Source organism: Scyliorhinus torazame, chromosome 17 (assembly GCF_047496885.1).
Source record: "Scyliorhinus torazame isolate Kashiwa2021f chromosome 17, sScyTor2.1, whole genome shotgun sequence".
NCBI lineage: Eukaryota > Metazoa > Chordata > Chondrichthyes > Carcharhiniformes > Scyliorhinidae > Scyliorhinus > Scyliorhinus torazame.
In genome coordinates, this window is record NC_092723.1 from 20,522,456 (window position 1) to 20,541,248 (window position 18,793).

General features: G+C 46.0%; 1 protein-coding gene across 1 annotated transcript in view; it reads left to right on the plus strand.

Moving 5' to 3' along the window:
* wnt2bb (wingless-type MMTV integration site family, member 2Bb) overlaps positions 1 to 18,793 on the plus strand; it is a 70,213-nt gene that overhangs the window by 32,590 nt on the left and 18,830 nt on the right. Inside the window, exons 3-4 of the mRNA XM_072480152.1 lie at positions 2,392 to 2,669; positions 12,389 to 12,653. Of these exons, the coding sequence (XP_072336253.1) occupies positions 2,392 to 2,669; positions 12,389 to 12,653 (543 nt within the window). The remainder of the gene's footprint in view (positions 1 to 2,391; positions 2,670 to 12,388; positions 12,654 to 18,793) is intronic.

Genomic DNA, 18,793 nt, shown 5'->3' on the forward strand with positions numbered 1-18,793 from the left:
TTTTATGTTTTAAAAATATTAGTTCCATTAAATGTTCCTATTTAAAGCTTTGCCTGTGGTACGCATCTGTTCACAGGCCTACATTTCCCCCGAGTTAAATAGCACTTTAACATTTTCGTCTTGACTTCAAAACCCTCCATGGCCTCACCCCTCCCTATTCCTGTAATCTGCTCCAGTCCTACAAGCCTCCAAGATCAAAGAATAACGAACAAAGAAAAGTACAGCACAGGAACAGGCCCTTTGGCCCTCCAAGCCTGCGCCGACCATGCTGCCCATCTAAACTAAAATCTTCTACACTTCCGGTTCCGTTTCCCTTTATTTCCATCCTATTCATCTATTTGTCAAGATGCCCCTTAAACATCACTATTGTCCCTGCTTCCACCACCTCCTCCGGCAGCGAGTTCCAGGCACCCACTACCCTCTGTGTAAAAAACTTGCCTCTCCTCTAAAAAAACTTACACCTCCTCTAAACCTTGCCCCTCACACCTTAAACGTATGCCCCCTAGTAATTGACCCCTCTACCCTGGGACAAAATCTCTGACTGTCCACTTTGTCTATGCCCCTCATGCACTTGATCAAATTCAGGCCTACTGAGCATCCCCGATTTTAATCGTCCACCATAGATGCCCATGCCTTCAGCTGCCGAGGTTCTAAACTCTGGAATTCCCTCCCTAAATTTGCCGCCTCTCGCTCCTCCCGCCTCCTTTAAGACACTCCTTAAAATCCACCTCTTTTACCAAACCTTTCGGCACCCGTTCTCCTTACGTGTCTGTGTGTCAAATTTCTGTTTGGTAACATGCCTGTGAAGAGCCATGGGAGGCTTCATGATGTTAAAGATGTAATTTAATACTAACACTAATTGTCATTGTTGTTAAATGCTGGAGGCAGTCTCACCGTTTCTAGTAAGAAATCTTACAACACCAGGTTAAAGTCCAAAAGGTTTATTTGGAATCACGAGCTTTCGGAGCGTAGCTCCTTCATCAGGTAGCTCCACATCATCCTAATCACTATACCCAGGGATACTGGTGATCAGTGCATTTGAAGCTGTTGTACAATGGTTAATTTTTCACGCTTTCAGAACGCCTATCATGGGCTATTTAACAAAACATTGCCTCACTCCAAATAAACTCACCCCCTCCAACACACTCACTCAATTGTGCAATCCAGCTGCGGTTATTGAGAGGGTAAAACTGCATTCATGTTTACTTCAACTTCTGTCACATAGCTGAGCTATCAAACTGTCCATTTCCTGAATCCAAAACAGTCCATTTGACGAGCAGCTGACCCACTCAGCAAAACATTAATTTCTTCCATTGCCAGAGCACTGTGGCTGCGGTCTGAGCTATCTGCGGATTCTCTCCAGCAACTGGGGTCAAGGCTCCTTCCCAAAGTTTATGACATCTACCACCTGATGTACCATTAATTCACTGCAAGACGATGAGAGTGAGTGAACATAGGCTTTATTAACCAAGAACTTGCCGGCCTGTGTCTGCTGTACAAATGAGCACCGCCCCCAGGCAGCCGGTCTATATACTGTCTGAGGGGGGGGCGGAGCCAGAGGCGGAGTCCACCAGGTTCCAGTACAATAGCTGTAAGGAGATCACATTACCATTGGGCCACAGTGCTACACAGACAGCTTATACTATGGTGATAACATTCACCACACCACCTTAAAAGGACAGGGGCAGCAGGCATGTGGGGACACAGCCACCGACAGTTAAATCCCACCCCCCTCCTGCCGCCAAGTCACCCATACCACCCTAGCCTGGACACATCTTGGACGCACATCGCCATTCCTTCACCTTCGCTGCACCAAAACCCTGCAACGACATAACAGAATTGTGGGAGCACCTTGGGAACATTGGGAATAGAAGGAGTTTCACCCCCTCGAGCCTATTCCACCATTCAGTTAGATCATAACTGGTCGCCATCGCCACATCATTTACCTTTGTTTCCTGTCCCTTGAATCCGTCAACATCAGTTTGAAAGCTCCAGTCGTTCTCCCGCACACTCAACCTTTTGAGAAAAAGACTTTCACAGATTTCCAGCAGCCTTCATGTGAAAAGGTGAAGTCGGAACAATCTGGCCGTTATTTTAAGATTAAGTCTCCAGTTCTTCACTTTACCCCTTCTCCCACAGAGGAAATAGACTATCTATTCTCTCAGATCACCTTGATCAGATCACCACAAAAACAAACCATCACCATTTCGAGGGTGACTGTGCAGACGCGATAAATATCAATCTTGCCAAGAGATGCCATGTCTGTGAATGAATAAGATAAAGGAAACTGGACCTGATTGTTCCTCACTCATGTTCTAAATTAGGAAAGGAAAATGCCCAATTATCCGATTTATAAACATGTCTCCCCCTATTTCCTCCTGCACCCCTCAGGTAGCCAAGAGGCAGCTTTTGTCTATGCGATTTCGTCCGCTGGGGTTGTGTACGCTATCACACGGGCCTGCAGCCAGGGAGACCTGAACAGCTGCAATTGTGACCCGCGCAAGAGGGGCAAAGCCCGGGACCTGAGAGGGGAGTTTGACTGGGGAGGCTGCAGCGACAACATCAACTATGGAATCAAGTTCTCTAAAGCCTTTGTGGACGCCAAGGAGAAGAAGGAGAAGGACGCCAGGGCACTGATGAACCTCCACAACAACCGATGTGGCAGGACGGTGAGTAGCAGATAATAGATAGACCTTTCCAATGAAACCTTACATGGCAATCAGGTTCTTTTTGAAATAAGCTCACATTCAGACTTAACCGCACATGGCCTCCAATTTTTACAGGTACATTCCATCCACAAAACCGAACTGGCACTCAGCCAACCAGTCCAGAGTTCAACCAGGCTTTGGAAATAAGATGTAAACTATGCAGGGTGGCACAGTGAGAGGCACTGCTGCCTCACAGCGCCAAGGACCCGGGTTCAATTCTGGCCTCGGGTCACTGCCTATGTGGGGTTTGCACATTCTCCCCGTGTGTGCGTGGGTTTCCTCCGGGTGCTCCAGTTTCCTCCCACAGTCCAAAGATGTGCAGGTTAGGTGGATTGGCCGTGATAAAATTGCCCCTTTGTGTCTAAGACATTAGGTGGGGTTAGGGGATTAGAGGGTGGGGGAGTGGACCTAGGCGGAGTGCTCTTTCGGAGGGTCGGTGCAAACGGGATGGGCCGAATAGCCTCTTTCTGCACTGTAGGATTCTAAGATTCCTATGATTTCTATGCAGCAATAACCTTTTTTTTAAAATTGCTGCATTTTCCATTAATTTCCATGTTTTGTAATATCAGTGTGTTAATTATTGACGGAAAAGCAGTTTCTGAAGTGATGAGATCAATAATTGATGCAACACACCAAATTATTCAGGAAAAGTCATTCACCACCACTGTAAAGGTATCCATTGTAACTTATTAGTTGTTACATCAAAGCCTGAATTATTGATTTGAAAGTGTTAATTATTCAGGATAAAATATTAACTTGATATTAAGGTATTACTTATTGAAATGTATAGTCAGAGTGATTAAATCATTAATAATTGATCTAAAAGTGTCAATTAGTGATGGAAAAACAACTATTGGGATTATAATATGGGTAGTTAATTGAAGCAACAAATTATTAATATATGCAGTCATTATTAAGGAAAATATTAACTACTGGAATAAAGTTATTAACTATTGAGACTAAATCATCTCCAACGGATATCGAGGAATTCATTCTTGACTTTTAAAAAAATATTTTTATTCAAATTTTTACATATTTTCAACAAACCCTCCCCCCTTACAGAAAAAAGAAAAACAAAGAACACATAAATAAACATATTACAACTACATCACGAATTCCCCCAATATACAAACCCCCCATAATAACCACAGTAGTAAACACAAAGTACACCTCCCCGGATTGCTGCTGCTGCCCACCTCCTAACGCTCCGCTAAAAAGTCCAGGAACGGTTGCCACCGCCTGAAGAACCCTTGCACAGATCCTCTCAAGGCAAATTTTACCCTCGCCAATTTAATGAGTCCTGCCATGTCGCTGACCCAGGCTTCCACGCTCGGGGGCCTCGCATCTTTCCACTGTAGCAGAATCCTCCGCCGGGCTACCAGGGACGCAAAGGCCAGAATACCGGCCACTTTCGCCTCCTGCACTCCCGGCACGTCCGATACCCCAAATAGTGCTAACCCCCAGGTCGGCTTAACCCGGGTGTTCATCACCTTAGACACAGTCCTCGCAACGCCCCTCCAGAACCATCCAGCGGCGGGCACGCCCAGAACATGTGGCCGTGATTTGCTGGGCTCACTGACCACCTCACACACCTGTCTTCCACCCCAAAGAACCTGCTCAGCCTCGCCCCTGTCATATGCGCTCTGTGAAGAACCTTAAATTGTGTCAGGCTAAGCCTGGCGCAAGAGGAGGAAGAATTTATTATTGCCTTTTTAATTATTGAGGAAATGTTCCGATCTATTGATTTTAAGCTCAGGCTTTCTGTGCAGATGGGAAGGTTCTCCATCTTAGTCAAATGGGAGCGGAGGCCTGGATCTAAAAGTCCTGCCCCCGCATCCGGTGCCCACCAATTCCGCAGAGAGAAAATGGGGCCGGGTTGTAATGTGCACATCCATGATTCACAGAGGAAATACACATGTTAAAGTGCAGCTGCCTCAGTCAGATCTGATTTTGGCTAATGGGATGTCCAGAACAATCAAAACATTACAAGGCTGAAGCATTTGCAACAATCTTCAGCCAGAGGTGTCGAGCGGATGAACCATCTCGGCCTCCCCCTGAGGTCCCCAGCATCACAGATGTCAGTCACCAGCCAATACGATTCACTGCACATGATAGCAAGGAACAGCTGAAGGCACTGGATACTGCAAAGGTTACGGGACCTCACAATATTGCAGTAATAGTACTAAAGACTTGTGCTCCCCGCGCTTCCAGCCAAGTGTTCCAGTACAGCCACCAAACTGGCATCTACCCGGCAATTGCCCAGATATGTCCTACCCACAAAAAGCAGGACAATCCAACCAGGCCAGTTACCGCCCCATCAGTCTACTCTCAATCATCAGCAAAGTGATGGAAGGTGCCCAATTCAGCAATAAGCTGTTCACTGATACTGAGCTTGGTTTCTGCCAGGGCTACTCAGCTCCTGACCTCATTACAGCCTTGTTCCAAATATGGGCAAAACAGCTGAACTCAAGAGGTGAGGTGAGAGTGACTGCCCTTGATATCAAGGCATCCTTTGACCAAGTTTGGCACCAAAGAGCCCTAGCAAAACTGGAGTTAATGGGAATTGGGGGGAAATATTTGCACTAGTTGGAGTCATACTGAGCACAAAGGAAGGTGATTGTGATGGTTGGAGGTCAATCATTTAGTCCTAGGACATCATTGCAGGAATTCTTCAGGGTAGCGGCCTCGACCCAACCATCTTCAGCTGCTTCATCGATGACCTCCCTTCCATCATAAGGTCAGAAGTAGAGATGTTCGCTGATGATTGCACAATGTTCAGCACCATTAACAACCTCAAATACCGAAACAGTCCATGTCCATATGCAGCAACACCAGGACAATATGTAGGCTAAGTGGCAAGTACCATTCATGCCAAGTACCAGGCTATGACCATATCCAACAAGAGAGAATCTAACCATCTCCTTCCCCGACTTTGAATGGCATTACCATTGCTGAATCCCCCACTATCTCATCCTGGGTTGGGGGGGGGGGGGGGGGGTACCAAATGATCAGAAACTGGACAAAGCCGCCCGCTTCATTGCCACACAATCCACCACCTTATGTATTCACTCCCTCCACCACCAACTCACAGTAGCAGCAGTGTGTACCATATACAAGATCACTGTAGCAACTTAACAACTCTCTTTCAACAGCACCTTTCCAACTCATGGCCCTCACCATCTAGAAGGACAAGGGCAGCAGATACATAGGAGCACCACCACCTGCAAGTTCCCCTCCAAGTCAAACACCACCTGACTTGGAAATGTATCATCATTCCTTCACTGCCACTGGGTCGAAATCCTGGAACTATCTTCTTAACCACTGTGGCCGTACCTATACCACGTAGACTGCAGTGTCGAAGAAGACGACTCAAACCCACCTTTTAAAGGGAAATTATGAATGGCCAATATAGTGACTAGATTTTTATCAATTAGAGTAACTTAAGGGTCTCAGCATGGGCCCTAGATCTACCTATGGTGGCTACTCAGTCAGTTGACAAGTAGGTGTAAGGGCAAAGGGTGGTAGGGGGCATAAGTTGACATGAGTTGGCATTAAGTTGGCAGAGTGACTATAATGGGCCTTGGGATTGGGATAGGGGCTATAAAGGACTATGGGGAGGGGCATAGGTTGGCATGAAGGGCATGAAGAAGCATGGGTTTGAGGAGATAGGGCACTGGGAGTGTATGGGTGGGGTAAGGTGGTCTGAGGGGTGAAGGCTGGAAGATTGTTCTTTGTTTTATCCATTTTTTGCTGTCTTCGCCAAGATGCTGGGCCACCGGGGTAGCCATTCTGCCCAGTCTCTGAACTCTTTCCTATCATAAGTCCCATCTTCACACATCTTCCTGAACCAAGAATTTGAAGTCCCCGGGAAGTTTTTTCCAGGTTGGGTTTGCAGACCTGTCCTAACTCTGCCCTCCTGACCCATAAGGATGATGGAGCATCAGCTCATCAACTCTGCCCCAGAAGCAAACATGCAGGCTATTAATATAGCTATTGATGTACAGTCCTAATTTATTGATGTAAAGGTTTTAGTTATTCATAAAAAGACATTAAGGTCTTCTGATACCTTTCAACACCAACAAACATCACATTCCCTCCCTCTGCCCCATTTCATCTGTCCCCATTTGGTTTTGTCCCTCACCTCACCCGAAGATAGAATTGAACGAGAATAACACCAGGGATTAGAGGGTTAAATTAAATGACAGGTACCATAACATAGAACATACAGTGCAGAAGGAGGCCGTTCGGCTCATCGATTCTGCACCGACCCACTTAAGCCCTCACTTCCACCCTATCCCAGTAACCCCTCCTAACCTTTTTGGACACTAAGGGCAATTTAGCATGGCCAATCCACCTAACCTGCATATCTTTGGACTGTGGGAGGAAACCAGAGCACCCGGAGGAAACCCATGCAGACACGGGGAGAACTTGCAGACTCCGCACAGACAGTGACCCAGTGGGATATCGAACCTGGGACCCAAGCATTGTGAAGCCACAGTGCTAGCCACTGCGCTACCATGCTGCCCGGATTTGCATTCCTTTGCATTCCTTGGACAGCAGCTTCCGAACCCATGACCACTACATCTAGAAGGACAAAAGCAGCAGATACCTGGGAACCCCACCACCTGGAGGTTCCCCTCCAAGTCACTCTCCACCCTGCCTTGGAAATATATCACCGTTCCTTCACTTTCACTGGGGCAACATCCTGGAACTCCCTCCCTAACAGCACAGTGGGTGTACCTACACCTCAAGGACTGCAGCGGTTCAAGAAGGCAATTTGCCGCCACCTTCTGAAGGGCAACTAGGGATGGGCAATAAATGCTGGCCTAACCAGCGACTCCCACATCCCGTCAATGATTTTTTTTAAAAACCTGATTGGGGTGTTTAATATGATAAAAGATAGTAGACACTGGGAGCAGGATTCTCTGGGTTCCAGCTCCCAGACCGGGTGTTTCTTGGCGCCGCACCATTCGCTGGTGGTGGGATTCTATCTTCCCACCGCTTGTCAATGGGATTTCCCATTGAGCCTACCCCGCGCCACGTGAAACCAACGGGTGGGGCGTACACTGCCGATGGGAAAAGTGACTCGCAATGGCCGGAGAATTCCGGACTTGGTAAGAGAGAAATTATTTTTCCCAGATGCAGGAGGAGTCCAGAACAATGAAGAACAAGCTTAAAGTGCGAGCTAGACCATTCAGAGAGGAAATCAGGAAGCACGTCTCCACGTGAAGGGCGGCAGAAATCTAAAACTTCCTGTCCCAAAAGGCTGGGGGAGGGAGGTGGGGGGATCAACTGAATCTTTCAAGACAGATATTTTTGTTAGGTAAAGATAGCAAAATATATGGAGCAAAGGTGGATGAATAAAGTAGAGGTTCAGGTTAGCCATGATCTAGTTGAAGGTCAGAAGCCCGAGGGGCTGAATGATCTACTCCCACTCATAATATTCTTATAACACTCTATCCCAATTAAAACAATAGTTGGGTTCCAGGAAACTGTAGACTGGAACTGCCTTGCCCATGTTCCACAGATCTCCGATTAAAGGGTGATTTAATCCAAGGTTTCAAGATATGAAGCGGCACTGTTGATTAGATCATGAGAAACTATTTCTACTGGTTGGGGAGTCAAGGACTAGAGTCCCAAGTCTAAAATATGGTCAGATCTTTCAGGAGTGACATGAGGAAACACTTTCCCACACAAAAAGTGGTAGAAGTTCGGAACTCTCTTCTGCAGACGGCAATTGATGCGGTACCAATTGTTAATTTTAAATCTGAGGTTGATGGATTTTTCTTAGCCAAAGGTATTAAGGGAAGTGGGGCAACGGTGGTAGATAAGTTAGATTACATATCAGCCATGATTGCATTGAATGGTGGAATGTGTTCGATGGACTGGATAGCCTCCTCCTGCCCAGCTGTGAGACTCCCTGCCCATCCTCTTACATTTTGTTCAGAGACAAAAATAGCCTTTAATAGACTTCTTTTAAAAATCTGTTGAATTCTGTATCGGGCAATGGGCCAGCGAAGTGAGATTGGTATCAGATGTATAGCAGACGACATCCACATGTTCGAAACATGCAGAGGAAACACTAACCTCAAGGGGTTAATGATTTTTAAATCAATTTGCACCAGTTATCATAGTGAGCGTATTTCATCAGCAATTGTATAGTTTATAGCACAGTAAAAAGAACTCAAAAAATCTCAAAGGAAATATAAAGAAATATTTCACTCATTGTGCTGTCCTTTTAGATATTTTGGGGCATCATATTCAGGTTCTGGTTATTACTGATCCAATCTGACTAATAAAGGACATTATCCCCGCTTGTTCATTGCTTCTTAAGAATCTAGATGTGAGTGGAGGAGGAAGGATGGTCTCGGATCCAAACTGTCCAGCATCAGAAACTTGTCACCTTAGTAAATAGCAGCAACTTTGAAACAAATCTCCTAATGTCACACTGTCATAAGAGGAGAGGGTTTAATTTAAAAATCTCAGCAGGCATCAGCATATTTGGAGAGAGAAGCGGAGTTAACATGTCCACAGATACCACCAAACCTGCAGAGCATTTCCAGAATTTTCTGTTTCTAGTTCAGATTTCCAACATCTGCAGCTCCTTTCCTTTGGCTTTCGAAGTAAGGTTTAAGATCTATTGTTGGGTGAAGGAGTTTCAAATTTTCATTGAGTTATAGGTTTATAGAATTAAATTGTCGTTTGGTAGTGCAGAAATTGAGCTTTGTTGAAAAAAAGAGATAAACTATCAAAACGTTTTGTCTCAGACTCACCAGTTAGGGGCTGGTTTAGCACAGTGGGCGAAACAGCTGGCTTGGAATGCAGGACAATGCCAGCAGTGCGGGTTCAATTCCCGTACCAGCCTCCCCGAACAGGCGCCGGAATGTGGCGACTAGGGGCTTTTCACAGTAACTTCATTGAAGCCTACTTGTGACAATAAGCTATTATTATTGTTATTATTACCAGGACAGCTCGCAGGAAATTACCAATGTGTCAAGGCATTGCCCTGGGTGAACACATTGCACTTTTTCCAGCTGAACAAAAGCTTGGGGGAAACAGCCATTCCCTGGTTCACTCCCCAGGGCAGTGCTTGAACCAATCAGAGTTGACCTGCCCTGCTTGAATTTGATCAAAACTGAGCAATTAACTGTTCCATTCAGCAATCTCCATGGCAACACTTTCCACCAATCAGAGCCTTCTTGCCAACTGATCAGCACTGTCTTCTCATGCGGCATAAATTGTTAATCCCCATTACTGTTGGCAATTTCTTGTGAGCTGTCATTATGCGTGCAAGATGGAAAACTTTGATAGCTTGTCATTCTTTCAGCAATCTTCAAGTTTGTGTATTTGTGAATGGACAGAAGGAAGTCTTTCAATCCATTGAAACCATGTTGGATTTCTGCAAGAGAAGTTTAAGTAGTCCAGCTGCCTCTCCCTTGTCCCAAAGCTCTGTAAAAAAAATTCTCTGGGGTATTTACCCAATTTCCTTTTAAAAGCCACAGTTGAATCTGCATCCATCACTCTTTCAGGCAGCACATTTCATATTGTAGCCACACGCGGCGTGAACAGGTTTTTCGGTACGTTGCCTTTGGTTCTTTTGCCAATGGTTTTAAACATGTTCTCAACCCTCCCACCAATGGAGAGCAAAGGGGGAAAGTTAGAGGAATTGTTTTCAAGGTTGTTAAAATGCTTTGCAACAAGACAGTAACATGCCATTTAAAAGGGAGTGGGGAGAAGAATTAAAAAAAGATCAGTTCTATAGATTATAAAAGACTCCAGGATTGATGCAGCGTAGTGGGATCAGTGTAAATTGCACTGGTTTGAGAGCTACCATCCAAATGGCCACTTTTTGTTCTATTAATTTCTGATTCCGTCGGGTAACCTCCCTGTTCCTAAAGTGGAATTTTTAAAAAATAAAATTTCAAAATGTTTCTCTCCTGATTATCAACAATAAGCCCCGCAACATATCTGCTTTCATTCGCCCACAAGTCCCTTGAAATTTATTTTCTCATTCTCGCCATTCTCCCTGCACTATTAGCCTTTCAGCAGTTCCTCACTTAGTATTTTTAAAATATTTTCTGAGATCCCTGTATTGGTGTTTCATTTCCAACTTTTAACTATTTATATCCAGGATTCAATACCCCCCTTGTTGTATTCTTGTACTTTGAATGCTAATTGTTCTGTCAGCCTGCACACAGAGCCCTATCATGAGCTGAGGAGATTCCAATGAACTTCATAGCCAGTAACACCCAATGTAGTTGATTTTGTAAACTAGTGCATAAAGGCACAGCAAGCTCCCCGAAATAGCAATGAAACAAATTCTCAGATCATTTGCTTTAAGTGTTGGTTGAGAGCTGAATCTTGACCAGGAGAACGCCCCTTCTCTTCTCCAAATAGCGCCTTGACATCATTTGCATTCAACTGAAAGTAAAGTTTGGACCTCGGTTTAACATCTCTTCCAATAGATGGTACTTTTTATTTTTCCAATTAAGGGGCCATTTTAGCATGTCCAATTCATCTACCCTGCACATCTTTGGGTTGTGGGGATGAGACCACGCAGACACGGGGAAAATGTACAAACTCCACACGGACAGTGGCCCGGGCCGGGATCAAACCCGGGTCCTCGGCTTTGTGAGGCAGCAGTGCCATCCACCGCGCCACTATGCCACCCTCCAGCTGGCATTTCTGACAGCACAGCACTCTTTCGGTACTGCTGTGTTTATTGTAGCTTGCACTCATCTCTGGAGAAGCTCTTGAACCAATGGCTTCTTGGCCCAGAAACAAAGAGCTCCTCACTGGGCCATGGCTAACATTAATGAATAATAATGGCATGAAATCCCAGAGAGCATGTAGCACTCAGTACTTGCTGTACCCCAGTGAGATTTAGCATCTCTCAGGAGAGGCAAAAAAAAGAAAGTTCAGACGGGGCAAATTCCTCATGAGAGATCAAAGACCATGAATGCAAATAACATATTCAGACAAGACATGCCACATTGATTCAATAGCACAAAGGGAGGTTACTTGCTCCTTTCAGTGACAACTCCTATAAATCATGGTGAATTTCCACAGTATTCTGTTGGAGTGTTGGAGTGCTTAAATCTCTTGGTGTGGAGTTTCAACCCTCAAGCATGTGATTCAGAGAAAATAAAGTTTCCCAGTGAACCAAGGCTGACACAATACACTTGACATCCTTGCCAGGTCTCCACTTAAAGAAGTTAGTCTGTGGATCCTTACCAGCAGCAGCTTCAACTCATTGAACAAAGTTGTTGTTTTCCAGACCTATGATAATCTAGAACTGCTGCGGCCCAGAGCTGCGGTGTTCCAGAGCTGCAATATTCTAGAACTGCTGTGTTCCAGAGCTGCCCGCCAGAGGCATTCCATCAGACAAAGATAGGAGTACAGAATGGTCAGTCCCCAGTCCTTGTTTCTCAAACACTCACATACAAACACCAGCTTGGACAAAGGCGCCAAGGACATTGTGTTTTGCTTTGATTATAGCTCACTGACTCTCCTTGACCTCTCCATCAGTTTGTTGACCACTCCATTCTCTTTCCCATCCTTCCGCTTTCCCATGCTCCATCTCCATGGTCCCGTCCTCTCTTTTTTGAAAATCCTCTAAGGGCAGTGACGGAAGGTTTGTGTCTCTTGTGATAACTCTGTCTCTCTCTCCAACCCGGCAGGCTGTGAAAAGGTTCATGAAGCTGGAGTGTAAATGCCACGGAGTCAGTGGATCGTGTACGCTAAGGACTTGTTGGTTAGCAATGTCGGACTTTCGAAAGACCGGAGATTACCTGCGGAAAAAATACAACCTGGCAATTCAGGTCACCATGAACCAAGATGGGACAGGTTTCACTGTCACCAACAGACACTCAGACAGGTTGATCAAAAATGAGTTGGTGTACTTCGAAAACTCACCCGATTATTGCGTCCTGGACAAGGCAGCAGGTAAGATCCAGACTACGTCACACAGGGTAGAAACTGTCACTTGGTACAGAGATATCGAGATATGGACTTGGGTTCATTTTTAGCGGGGACAAGTGGAGATGAATGTTCTGGAGGTGAAAGAATGCAGAATCAGTGCCTGAGCTGACGAACGAGAGCAGGGTCAGCTCAGGCCCGGATGTGTTACAGTCAATGTGAAACCAGGGAGCTTGCAGTTGGTGGAATCAGATGCTTGATGCTGGAAACTGAAAAGAATAGTTTTGGTTTGATTGTGGATGATAAATAGGAGGACTTGGGAGAATGCGGGACCATGAAGATGGAGCATGGGAAAGCTGAAGGATGGGAAAGAGAATGGAGTGGCCAACAAACTGATGGAGAGGTCAAGGAGAGTCAGTGAGCTATGGTCAAAGCAAAACACAATGCCCTTGGAGCCTTTGTCCTAGCTGGTGTTTGTAAACTAGTGTTTGAGAAACAAGACTGGGGAGTTGGAAGGCTGGAAGACCTGGACACTGGATAAAAGCAAATTACTGCTGGAATCTGAAACCAAAAAGAAAATGCTGGAAAATCTTAGCAGGTCTGGCAGCATCTGTAGGGGGAGACAAGAGCTAGCATTTCGAGTCCAGATGACCCTTTGTTAAAGCTTTGACCCAATAACCCCTCATAGCCTTTATTGGACACTCAGGGCAATTTAACATGGCCAATCCACCTAACCTGCACGTCTTCGAACGGTGGGAGGAAACTGGAGGACCCGGAGGAAACCCACGCAGACACGGGGAGAACGTGCAGACTCCGCACAGACAGTGACCCAGCGGGGAATTGAATCTGGGACCCTGGTGCTGTGAAGCCACAGTGCTAGCCACTTGTGCTACCGTGTTCCCACAGTTGCATCAGGTATCAATGAGGCTGGGTAAGTGGGAAATTCCAGTGTAGGATCTGCCTGCTGATCTCCAACACGCAGGAGAAAAGGTTACGGTTTATTCCCTGACAAAATTCCTCAGCCAAGACCAGAACCGAGTGTATGCAGGCACAGGGCTATGTTCCAGGCCTTCAACTGCACTATTGTGGTGGTATGTATTAGGGGTCACGTGGGACTGTGAAGCCGAGATGCTATTGGCTAACAGATTCCAGGTCCTGGTTGGCTGCCGACTCCTGGCTCCGCCCTGAAGGCGGAGTATAAGAACCCGAGCTTCTCCCCGCAGCTTCATTCTGTTGCTGAGCTGCTGGGGACAAGCATCGCTTAATAAAGCCTGGATCGACTTCATCACTTCTCGTCTCTCGTAAGTCATTGTGCGCTACAACTATTGACAGACTTGAAGAAAGGGAACAAACGTGCATTTCTACAGAACCTTTCCCAACCATCCGGACGTCCCTAAGTCTTTCACAGCCAGTATAACAATGCTGGGAAATATGGCAGTCAAATTGAGTACAGCAAGCTCACCCCAGCAGCAATGTGAATTTTTTTATTTTTAAAATTAATTTCAGGGATGAGGTCTCACCTGCTAGACCAACATTTATTATCCATCCCTAATGCCTTTGAGAAAGTGGTGGTGTGCTGCCTTCTTGAACCGCTGTGGTCCATGAAGTGTAGGTAGACCCACAGTGTTGTTACGGAGGGAGTTCCAGGATTTCTCACCCAGCGACAGTGAAGCAATGCCGATATATTGATGACTCATTCCATCACTTTACAGATTACTAGCTCAGTCTAGCGCTTGCTACTTATGCTGTTTGGCGCACAAGTAGCCCTATGTTGTGACTTCACCAGGTTGACACCACGGGTGGGAGTCTACGACCACCCATCCAAGTATTTCGCGGCAGTAGGAGGCAGCATGTCGTTTGCTGGAGACGGGATTCTCTGTTCCCGTCGCAGTCAATGGGAATTCCAATCAAAGCCACCCCTCACCACAGGGGGACCCACAGGTGGGGTGCGCTGCCGGCAGGACCAGACAACCCCGGCACCTGCAAATGTCTGGAGAATTACGGCCCTCATTTTTAGGTATGCCTGGAGTTGCTCCTGGCATGGTCTGCTGCCCTCTCCATTGAACCAGGGTTGCTCCCCTAGCTTGGTAGAGTGGGGAATATGCCAGGCCATGAGGTCACAGATTGTGGTTGAATACAAGTCTGCGACTGCAGATGATCCACAACACCTCATGGATGCCCAGTCTTGAACTTCTAGACGTGTTTGAAATCTGTCGCATTTAGCAAAACGATGGAGAGTGCCCTCAATGTGAAGATGGGACTTTGTCTCCACAAGGACTGTGCGCTGGTCACTCCTATCGATTCTGTCATGTACAGATGCTTCTGCGGCAGGCTGATTAGTGAGGCCGAGGTCGAGTGTTCTTTTCCCTCTTGTTTGTTCCCTCACCACCTGCCGCAGTCCCAGTCCAGCAACTACGATCTTTAAGACCCGGCCAGCTCCGGCTGTGGTGATGCAACTGAGTCATTTTTGGCGATTCAGTTGGGGCGAGACTGCTCCGTTGGTGGAAGGGTTGAGGGCCAGAAGACACTGATTTAAGATGACTGGCAAAAGAACCAAAAGCACCTTGAAGAAGAGTGTCTTTTTGCAGCGAGCGGTTAGGATCTGGAATAAGAACATAAGAACTAGAAGCCCTTCGAGCCTGCTCCGCCATTCAATGAGATCATGGCTGATCTTTTGTGGACTCGGCTCCACTTTCCGGCCCGAACACCATAACCCTTAATCCCTTTATTCTTCAAAAAACTATCTATCTTTATCTTAAAAACATTTAATGAAGGAGCCTCTACTGCTTCACTGGGCAAGGAATTCCATAGATTCACAGATGGACTGCCTGAGAGCGTGGTGCAGAGACGGAGAAGGTCAGAGAAGGTTCACTAGGCTGATCCCGGCTATGGAAGGATTTTCTTATGAGGAGAGGTTGAGTAGGTTGGACCTGTGATGGGGCTGGGTCATTAAGTATGTTCAAGGTTGAGATAGATTTTTAATCAGTCAGGGAATCAAGGGTTATGGGGACTAGGCGGGAAAGTGGAGTTGAGGATTGTCACATGAGTTCATGATCTCATTGAATGGTGGAGCAGGCCTGATGGGCTGAATAGCCTTTGTCTGCTCCTACGTTTTATGGTCTTAATGGTTAACGGTTACAGATCCTCATGGCCATGCCAGTCTCCCTGGAAGAGCTGCTCAGCTAGTCCCCCTCCCTTGCCTTTACCCTGAAGCCTTGCAATTAATTTCTCTTCATCCTATCCCCTTTTGAAAGCCACAATTGACTCCGCCTCTACACCACACTCTCAGGTGGTCCATTCCAGATCCTAACCGCTCGCTGCAAAAAGCTGTTCTTCTTCATGGTGCTTTTGGTTCTTTTGCCAGTCATCTTAAACCAGTGTCTTCTGGCCCTCAACCCTTCCACCAACGGAGCAGTCTCGCCCTATCTACTCTGCCCAAAACCCTTATGATTCTGAACACCCCAATCAAATCTTCTCTCAACCTTCTCTTTTCCAAGGCAAAGATTCCCAGCTTCTCCAATCTATTCATGTAACTGAAGTCTCTCATCCTTGCAACTGTTCTGGTAAATCGTTTTTGCACCCCCTTCCACTTCTTTCACATCCTTCCTGACGTGTGCTGCCCAGAATTGGACGCAATACTTCAATTGGGGCCGACCCTGTGATTGTATATGTGTAGTACCCTCAATAACGACACGAGAAATGAAGGCTTTAATAAGCAGAGAACTAGTCAGTGACCGAGATGTGTGCTTACTGAGTGCCACCTACAGGGCGTCACCTTATATACGGCTCCCTGGTGGGCGGAGCCAGAGGCGGAGTCCCCCAGGGTTCCAAACCCGGTCTTAAAGGGGCATCACCTACATGGTGTTCAGGGTACAGTAACCATTCATCACAATATGGACTGAGTAAAAGCGTCTATCGAGTACTCTTCTTTGATTGGGATAGTCTGGGTAAAATAGTGGTGGTGGTGGAGGGAGTTGAATGGAATTCCCGTAGTTCCAACATGATCACAGCTAATCGTCCTGGAAATTAAAAGTTTCCAGAATATATTGAATGTAATTTAGAAAACAGCACAATTGCTGCTTTAAATTAAACACACCTCATTTTCTCTCTGCCCAAATACAAGATCAACTGAATTTCCCAATGCATGCAGCATGATTACATTTCCGTGGCAAGATAGGACGTGTTACACAATGACAATGACCTTGCAGCTGCTCCGATACGTCTCCAGGACCTTAATAAATCCCAGCAACATACCATAGCAACAGCGTATTGCAGATCCCATCACTGAACTCTGTCAACTTAAACTCCCCTTTCAGAGGGGCCAAACAGAACTCGCAGCAAGCCAATATTATAGGAGTCACTTTAAATCTTTCACCTGGAACTGAAGGAATAAAAGCATTTTGTTGAATCATGGAGCCTGACCCTCTCCACTCAAAGTGAATGGCCAAGGCAACATGTCGGTCAGCACATTTGACCTTACAGTGAGTCTCGATGTCTACCCAGAGACTGAGGGGAATTACAAAATCGTAGAATGGTTACGGCGCAGAAGGAGGCCATTCGGCCCATCGTCTCTGCACCAGCTCTCCAAACGAGCATCATGACCCAATGCCATTCCCCTGCCTTGTGCCTGCACCCTGTGCATTGTTTCTATTGCTGGAAGATTTGGAGGAAAAAGGAGAGTTGGGAGTAAAATAGGGAGAAAGTAGAGGGAAATGACCTCTTGATTTTTCAAGTAGAAAGTATTTTCTTTGATGTGGCAGTTCGTGTTGTGTGGTGGTGGTTAGTGGTGCCATGAGAAGCAGTTGATAGACAAGTCATATCACATGATATGGATCTGCCTGCATTTCACCCTTTTTGAACAGGTCATGAATACTAAAGATGGAATTGCAGCTTAGAGAAGCTGCTCCCCAAATCTCCCACACTCCCCCTCCCCCCCCCCTCCCCAGCTATACTTAAGAGATATTTTGGAAAAGTAAATAGGAAGAAACTGCTTCCACTGGTAGGTAGGCCAATAACAAGAGGACATAGATTTCAGATAATTGATGAAAGTACCAGAGGGGAGATGAGGAAAATGTTTTTTGAAGAAGCAACTTCTCATTTGGAATGCGCTGTCCATAAAGGCTATGGATGCAGATTAAATTGTAACTTTCAAAGGGGAATAAGATAAATATTTGAAAAAGAAAAAGATTACGGGGCTGTGGGAAAGGAGAGGAGGAGTGGAACAAATGGGTAGATCAAGCAAAGGACCAGCACAACCTCGGCAGGCCGAATGGTCTCCTTCAGTGGCGTATGATACAATGAATAACGTATTTATCCTCTCAAACCCTTGCATAATTTTGAACATTCCTCTTAAGATTCATCCCTAACCTTTTCTCATCCAGTCAACATAACCACTGGTTTCTGAAGTTTGCTAAATATAAGCATATTGTCACATCTCAGGTGTCAGCCAATGTCCAATGATCTTTCCTATGAGATCAACGTTACACTCTACATTCGGGATAGCTTCCCTGCTCTTCTTCAAAATAGTTCCATGGGATCTTTTACATTCACCCAAGCAGCCAGATGGGGGCTCGGTTTCATCCAAAAGACAGCACCTCTCACAGTGCAGCATGGAGTGTCAGCTTTGATATTTCTGTGCCAGCCCCGGAGCGGGACTTGAACCCAGAGCATTGTCACTCAGAGACAAGACGTTTGCCAGCTGGGCAAAACTGTACCCACTGCCTCACCACAAGTTTCCCGCTTTTGTTATGTCATGCCCCTACCACAAATCAGGATTTTAGGACAATATCTCTTCCATAAAAATGATTAGGAAAAATGTTGAATCATTTTTAAATGATAGATAGATAGATACATTCATACATACATACATATTGATGTGTTAGGCAGGTAGGTTTGATGTGGACTGCGCGCGATGCAGGGAAGCTAGAAACAGACGTCTAACACTGGAGAAGATCCAACACTGTTTTATTCAACGATAGAACTGATATACATATTCAGCTGTGGGTCGACACTATACTGAACTGACTGGAGACCTTGTAGTAGCCTGACCAGACTTACTAGCTACCGCATGGTGTTTGCACTTGCTAGCTCGGGGACTCAGTGGCTGGGTCCAGAGAGAGCGGGAAACCTAGTGCCCTCTGGCTTTGTAGTGTCCTGTCTGGTGATTG